Here is a 7,949-nt window from a genome sequence, read left to right on the forward strand (position 1 = left end):
TCAAGTTTTGATAAAACAGATGTACAGATTAGAACTACAGTGATTCAATTTGTAAATACCATATACAAACCTGTCTGCAAAACTGGTTTTCACCTAAGCCCATGATCTTGGAACAATTTGGTTTGCAGCTAGAAATTATAGATCAGCAGATGATATTAAGTAAAAAAGAGTTATTATTTTAATAATGGTAATGAAATTAAAATGCAGAGCCACACAATAAAGCAGCACTGTTTCCTATTATCTAGGAAATAGCAGTTGCCTTGTAGTCTAGGCAGCAGAGTTTGAAGATGACAGTTATTATGCATTAGATAATATTTTCAAAATGGAATAGAAACGTGAACAGCAGCAAGAAGCCAAGATCAAAGATGCTGCTGTAAAAGTTCCACATTTCTCAACCCGGCAAAAAGTACGAATCCAGAAAAAAAAGTAAGGTTGACTGAAGAGTACAAGGCCCATGTTCTAAGTCAGCTTTCATAAAAGACCTGCAGAGCTGAGACCATGGGCTCAGTTAAAAAATAAACCAGTGGCACAGGCTGAAGCCCAGCCAGCACAGCTGACAGGACCCAGAGGCCAGTGGTGCCAGCAGCCCGTGGGGATTCAGTCAAACAGCACCCAGCTCAAGAAGTGCAGAAACACCAAGTTCACGTAAACTGATGCAATCCCGGGCTGCTAAGTGTGCAAACAGATGGCTCATGTGACTCTCTTACTCACAGCTTTCTCAGGCTGCAAGCAAATGGACATGGACTGCCTTGGTTCAGTTTTCACTCACTGAGAATCAAACAGATTTGGCCATGCAGCTGCTTAGCAGAGCTACAGTGAGCAACTCAAATTCTCCAGGAACAGTCTACAGGACCCAAAATGCGTTGAGCAGCCAGTATGTTCCCTTTGCCTCCATTTGCTTCTAGAAAGTCAAAGGAGGAATAAAAAAATGGGTTATTTTTCTCCAGTCTTCTCACACACAACATCCCCTTTTTCCTCAACATTCGTCAGCCTTTGCAGTCAAAGAGGAAAACAAAGAATTCTTTTTCCCTTGCTCATCAGTCAGGGGGAATGGGGAAGCAAACATGGTTTCCAGCACATCAGACAGTCAACCAAACTGAGCCATGGCAGTAACGCCCACAAGGACCAGTGCTAGGGCTCCTCTGTCACAGACCTTTCCCTCTAAGTGCTGGAGTGATACAAGCAGCACAAGACAGTTCTCTCACATACACTGGTCAGGAGCACCACGGCTTGAAGCATCAGCCTGTGCTAAGACTGTGTGGCTTGAAGGGATGGGGATAGAGACGTGATTAAAGATCAGGAGAAAAATACAAGAAAATCTAAGATGAATCATAACGCATTAAGTAAAGATATGTGAAACTCGGTAGGAAAAGAAAGTACAAAGCCCAGGAGAAATGCAAGTGTGCCTTAGAAATTATACATCTCAAACACTAATAATATAGCTATAGGCACTAATAATATAGCTATAGGCACTACAGAGTAAGTATTTAATTGTTCTCCTTTAAAACAGCAGGAATGCAGCCCAAGAGGTGCAGTGGCACAGGTATCTAAACTCAGTCTCGGTTAAATTTTTTATGCTCTAGTCACAATGTGAGTCAACATTGGAGCCAGAAACAGAATCCAAAAAGTCATGTACAAAATTTTCCTGGCATTTCCCCTCAGTCATCTCCATTGTGGGCACAGGACTGGAAGCCAGAGTCAGCAGCAGTTCAGGAATACTGCCATTAGTTCTGCTAAGAGCAGAGCTAAACAAATAACAAGTAGAACAGCGCTGGCAGTGGGAGTCCCAGTGACACCAGCACGGCCACGGCTGAAGCAGCTCTGTCAGCAGGGACAATCTTCACACAGCACTGCTGGTGCAGGACAAAGTCAAGTATCCTCATACCTAGTCAGGCCCTGCTCTGCACCAGCAGGTCATGCTAATTATATATGAGACACATCACGTGGTGGCTATGTTTACTCCAAGAAATACAGCTGAGTTTCCTCCCTCTCACATCCATGCATGTGTGTGTTTGTGCACATACACAGAGACGCTGGAAAATTTTAACCATGAGACTGCAGTGACAGGCTTTCCTTGGGGAAAGGAAAAACATTTTCTCTTTCCTTTTCTTGCTTTGATGTGGAGAATGGAGGGGAGCTGGTACTCTGTACTTATGAAGACAGTCAGGGTATGCAGCTGGAGGCTGCTGTTCCCCAGGTAACACAGGCACCAAAGGATGGCAGGAGGTCGCACCAAGCTGAGAGCACAGAACGCTTAGGGTACAAGGAGTTCACCCAGATTTCCAAGGGTGGGACCTGAGGTGCTATAATTAGCCTCCAAAAGCCACCGAGCCTGTAACCATCCAGCTGTACTTGACTGAAGTCACAGCAGCACAAACAGCCCTTTGTGTTTGATGGGTTTCGTACAAATAACCCCAAGGCACAGCACCACTCCTTAGGTCCAACCTAGTTCAGGGCAGCTGTGTAACAGTGTCTCTAGGGACAGTCTGTCCCCTGGCTGCCACAGGTGACAAGAGCAGCAGCCCAAGTGAAGCTCACGTTCAGGCAGGCACAGAGGGTGACACACAGTCTGCATCCACCAAACCCCCACCACCTTTAACCACACACAGAGCTGCAGCAACGACGGAAAACAGAACTGAAAGAGGCCAGCACTGCTAGCTCACACAACCACTCAGCAAAGGTGACATCTACAGCACTTTCTGAGAGTTCTAAGGACTACCAATATCTGCTTGAAAACACGGGTCACCCAGAGAACCCACATCATCCCATTTCAACTGCTCATTTAAGCGTCCTGCCGAGCACCGGCCGAATTTCCATCAGCTGGGGGAAAGTTCTTTCTCATCACAGTGACTCGAGCAATAACTGGTAGGGAAGGACTACTCAGCAAGATGAAAAAATATAAGTGATTGGGGGGAAAAACACTTGTTATCCAACCCTGAGAAAATATCTCCAAAGTTTACTTTCTCCACTATTTCGCAACCCGACAGCGACACAAAGCAATTGTGAAACTCGACTCATGTTTATGAAGGGTTTGTACAGAAAAGCACAGCAGTTAGAGTAAGTATCGGCACACAGCCGAAGCTGCCAGTATCACCTGACACACATTCAGGTGACAATCAGCACATTCATGCTTCCTCTTTTCGGAGTTATTTAAAAGAATGACTAGTCTTACATGGCAAGACAAAAGAAAGCAAACGAGCAGATGAAAGCACACAATCAGATAAACAAAGCACGAGTTGGCACGCAAAAGCTAAAGGTGAAACTATGAGCTACAAGGAACTCCTTGAAGCTCTACTTTGGTATTTTTAGCGAGAGCGACAGGCGAGCTTCGGCTCTCGCTCCCTTTCCCCCTCCAACTCCCCGAGAGCGCCGGCAGAGCCCTTACGGACGCCGAGGGACCCGCACGGCCCCGCAGCCCAGGCCGGGGGAAGAACACACTTACCTAAGGTGAACTCCCATTGCTCGTTCCCCAGAGAGCGCTCGGGCACCACCTCCAGATCTAGCATTGGCTCAGGTAGCGCGGAGGCCGCGGGCTGGCACGGCGGGTCACCGGGTCGCTGCGCCGGACCCCTGCGGAGGGACGCGGGAGGGAAGCGGGCAGCCCGAGCCCGGCCCCGCCACTCCCCCTGAGGGGACTCGCCGCCCCCAGCCCCGGGGCGGCGCCGGTCGCCGCGGGCCCCGCGCCGGGCTGCCGGGAGAGGCGCGGGCTCCGCCGCCACCGCCGCCCCTCCCCGCCCGCGGCCCCGCCGCCCGCGCCCCCCGCCCGCTCGCCTCGCCCCGCCAGGTGCCGGAGCGCGGGCGGGCGGCCCCGGCGGGGCGGGGAGCGGGCGGGGAGCGGGCGCGGCCCCGCCGCTCGGCCCCGCGGCCCCGGCCCGGCCTGAGGGGCCGGGGGGGCTCCGACCCCCCCCGCGCCGCGGGGCCGCGACTCACCTCACTTGCGGCTGCTGAAAAAGTGCTTTGCAGCTGTCGTCAGGCGCGCCCGCGCGGGGGCGGGGAGAGGGCGGGGCCGGCGTGAGCCCCGCCCCCCGGCCGTGGGCGAGCGGGGAAGGCGTCGGCTTGGAGAGGCGGAGACCCGGGTTCGAGTCCCAGCCCGGCACTGTCGGGCTCAGCCCTACGGCCGCCGCCCCAGGACACGGGATCCAAATCAGAATAAATCAGAATAACCCAGCCAAACCACTGCCCAGGGCCATCCCGCTCTTCCAGTTGAAAGGGGCGGAGTGGAGGAAAGAAGAGTTAGGGAGAAATTAGTCAGAGGCACGAGCAAAGCTGCCGGAATGAGCTCGGGAGTGACTCAGGAAGGAAGAAAGGAGTGACGAGGTCAGTGGCTTTGCAGGGTTGTCTGGGCAAACAGGGGTAGTGCCACCCAAGAGTGCTGACCCCAGGAAAGCCCACATTTCCCTTGGGATGGGGCTCACCAGGCAGGAACCTGCTTTGGTTACACCCAAAGCCCCCAGGTGCCAGAAACTTCCACGGAATGAGGAGGAAACTGAACTCCCCCAGTCTGCCAGGATGTGCCACCACCTGGGACAACCCACATCAGATCAGCCCTCCTTTATGGAAACTTGATCCAAGATAAAAGGCACCAGGTCAAGCATTGCCCAAATAAGCAGAGAACTAAAAGAGAAAAAATAAGGATGTGGACCCGTGCCATGCTCACACAAAGGGACAGCTCTTCTGGAGCAGGGCAGCACCAGTGATGGAAATTCAAGAGGGTGCAGAGGGTGTGGAAGCAGCTGTAACTCCTGCTGGCAGGCTGAGGCTCCAGGGGGGAGCAGAGAGTGGGGGGAGAAGCATTTTTTCCATATTTATTTGAGGGTGGTATCAGAAAAACGTCTCCTTGGGCGATACCCATCTTCTGTCCCCTCTCCTCTGCTGCATCCCTCCAGGTGCTGATGCTCAGTCCTAGCCCGACCCCACACCCCATCCCTGTGCCCACCGTGTCCCAGCAAGGTCTGCAGCAGGGCAGCCCCATCGCATGGACTGTCCCACAGCAGGACAGCAAACATCAGTCAAGCCCACCCTCCAGGCAGCCCAACACAGAAATTTGAGGGCTGCTTATTGAAAAATAAAAACAGTCAAACGTAATTTCACTGTGCACTGTGGCTCCTTCCACAGGCAGAGCAAGCCATGGCTGGCAGGGGGGATCAAAGCATTGAAAAGAAATCCCAGTCATGTTCGGGAGCAGCACCTTGGCCAGGCTCTGCTCTGAACACCACATTTCTCAGCATCTCTCTTCAGGTCACAGAGCTGTCAAAGCAGGTGAGATTTTAATGTATATGGAGTGGAGCAAGCCCCAGGGAAATTAGTTTTCCCTTGAAGTCAGCTGCATGTTGCTCTATTTATTATTCATGCCTTGCTTGCCTTTTTTTTTTTTTTTTTTTTAATCCAAGCATGGTGACATCTTAATATGCTGAAAAGCACAGAGGTGCTGCCAATGTTTCCCCTTCACTCCAGCCCTCTGACACATCTTTATTGGCTCAAAACCAGAAATTAGCCTTTCCTCTCCTGGGAGCTGAGCTAATCCTTATGATCCACTTGCCTCTCTCCAGCTCACTGTAGATGTATGAAATGTATAAATCTTTGCATATATACAGTATTTGTGTATTTTTACATGTAAGTTCATATTGTGACACCCATAAGGAATGTACTTGAGAGAATAAATACGTAGCTAGAAACGTTGCATGCCTCATTCATTTAACAGAACACAAAGCACAGCACCTACTTTTAAGCAGGTCCATGGCAAGTGCAGCCCTGAGGTTGAGGTGCTGGTGGAAAGCAGGTGGCTGCAGATCAGCTGGGCTTTGCAGAATCCCTTCTCCACCTCATTCCTGTGTTGGGTGATGCCCTTTGAATGCCCGGCGCTGCAAACTGGGGGATGCAACAGTCTGGGCTTTCACTCAAAAAGATTCAGCATCCTTTGTAGGAGATTATCACGAGTACAAGCCAAATTCACCAAGGAGAATAAAGGCCAAATACAATGGCAGGAAAAAAAAGAAATTATTTCTGAGTGTGCTTCTCCACTGCCACCCACTTTCACACATCAGCCCAAGCTCCAGCCTAAGTGGAAGAGGACTGGGCACTGTCAGGTCTGGCACTTTTGAGGCAGATTGGACAAAGCACCATCATTTTGGCAACTTAGGCAACTGCTCGTGACAGGCAAAACTTGAATTTTAAAAGGATAAAATTGCCCTTCTTACTCTCCAGATTACGGAGCACTTCTTGGAAAATTCAGCCCCAGGGCTGCGGAAGCAATGCACAGCTTTCTGAAAACCATAATCAGTTTTTAAACCTGGCTCTGTTGTTAAGGTTTCTGACTGAATGAATGGCAGTGGGTGCATCTACAGGAGATGCTTCTACCAAAGCCTTGTGATACCATCACATTTTGGGGTGAGATCAGCAGCTATAGGGGATTCATGGATTTTTTTTACCGATTTTTTTTTCTACAATTCTTCAGAATTTTTTTTACTTAAGTTTTTTTCCTAAATTCTACACGTCTGCGGAGAGATGTTTGCTGAGGAGAGCTGGGCTTTTCAACCCAGCCGGTTAAAAGCAAGCAGAAAATCGCAGAAGCCACCAGGGGGAACAAACGCAGCCGAGCGCAGGGCGAGGGCGAGCTGCCCTCTCCCGATCGCACCCGAGAGCAGCACACCTCGGCTCTGCGAGGAAACCTGCCCCCGCTGCTCCAAAAAACGGGCTGGAAGCAGATCCCAGCCTTGGCAGTGCTGATCCACTTGGAGGGAAGATATTTGCTGCAAAGCTCTGAAGTTGCTCTGATTTTTGGAGGCGCATTTCCCGCTGCCACGCTCTGGGCTGGCCCTCGGGAATGGATCCAAACAGGGCTGGCAGGGAACAGGGAACCTTGCCCTCTCCGAGAGGGGATTATCCCACCTCTTCAGGGGGCTTTATCCCACAGCCAAGGGTTTCGGGTCCCACCGAGCTGGGCAGGGGTTCCGAACCAGGCTGGGGTTCCCGGGCGGGCAGGGGCCGCTGGCAGCGCCGAACCCGAACCTTCCCCAGGAGACCCCCGGCTCCATCCTTCCCTGGCTCAGCGCTTTTCCCCTGCTCGCCAGGGCTGAGCATGCCCTGCCCTGCCCTGCCCTGCCCTGCCCTGCCCTGCCCTGCCCTGCCCTGCCGGGGTGGTTTTCAGTCACCCTGGCACCCTCCGGAGCGTTAGCAGGCGGGATGCCCGTGCAGGGTCAGCGCCCAGCAGCTCCGTGCCCCCGCAGCGCTGCTGGGGCAGACGGTGCCTTTTCCTACCGGGGCCAGCGAGCCTCCAGCCCGTCCTGAGCCCTGTCCGGAGCCTCCCCGGGCTGCGGTTCCCATGCTCCAGGGCAGCATCCTCCTCCCTGCGGCGTGGGACATCCGCAATAAAGATTTTGGAGGTGATTCCGGGCTTGGCCAGGGGTAGGGAGGTGATGTGTGCCTGGCGTGGGCTGTGGGGAGCGTGGCAAGGCTGCAGCTTGTCCTCAGCCAGCGCCACGGTGATCGCCAGCATGACTTCTCACATCCCGGATTTGGGCTTCTGGCAGCTGCAGAAGCTCTCCTGAATTTTTGCCCCGTGCTTGGTGTCTGGAGATGGGCAGAATCGGGAGGGTCCCAGCGCTCACCCGAGGGCGCTGATGAGATAAGGTACCTTGCACACTGACCGGGCAGAGAGAGGCACAGCCCCCGCCCCGCCGCACAGGGCAATTCCAGGGCTGGGGCGAGGCGGGGGCTGAGGAGGAGGGCGGGATGGATGGGCATGGAGCATTCCCGAGAAGGACAGGGGGCAGCAGGACAGGCTGGCCTCGGGAGGGGCTGTTCACCGCAAGGCAGCGGCTCCCCTGCATCGCCGCCGGGCAGCACTTTATGCGCATTTCACAGAACTCCAGAGACATTTCAAAAGCTCTGACTCGTGCGGGGCTAGATCTGAACCGGCTTCGGCTCCATGAGGAGCAGATGCGCTGGTT

The 7,949-nt window shown here is 53.1% G+C and overlaps 1 protein-coding gene across 3 annotated transcripts in view; it reads right to left on the reverse strand.

Annotated features, from left to right (window-relative positions):
* The window catches only part of C11H16orf70 (chromosome 11 C16orf70 homolog), a 35,029-nt gene extending 31,049 nt beyond the window's left edge, over positions 1-3,980 (reverse strand). Inside the window, exons 1-2 of one of the 3 annotated variants that reach the window (XM_038148583.1) lie at positions 3,931-3,980; positions 3,443-3,570 (exon numbers count right to left, since the gene is read on the reverse strand). In XM_038148583.1, coding sequence (XP_038004511.1) covers positions 3,443-3,506 — 64 coding nt within the window. In that variant the 5' untranslated portion in view covers positions 3,507-3,570; positions 3,931-3,980. Of the gene's footprint in view, positions 1-3,442; positions 3,738-3,930 lie in introns of those variants that run through there. The other 2 variants (XR_005258332.1, XR_005258333.1) reach the window with 2 other exon arrangements.
* Positions 3,981-7,949: the final 3,969 nt, after the last annotated feature.

This window comes from Motacilla alba, chromosome 11 (genome assembly GCF_015832195.1).
Source record: "Motacilla alba alba isolate MOTALB_02 chromosome 11, Motacilla_alba_V1.0_pri, whole genome shotgun sequence".
NCBI lineage: Eukaryota > Metazoa > Chordata > Aves > Passeriformes > Motacillidae > Motacilla > Motacilla alba.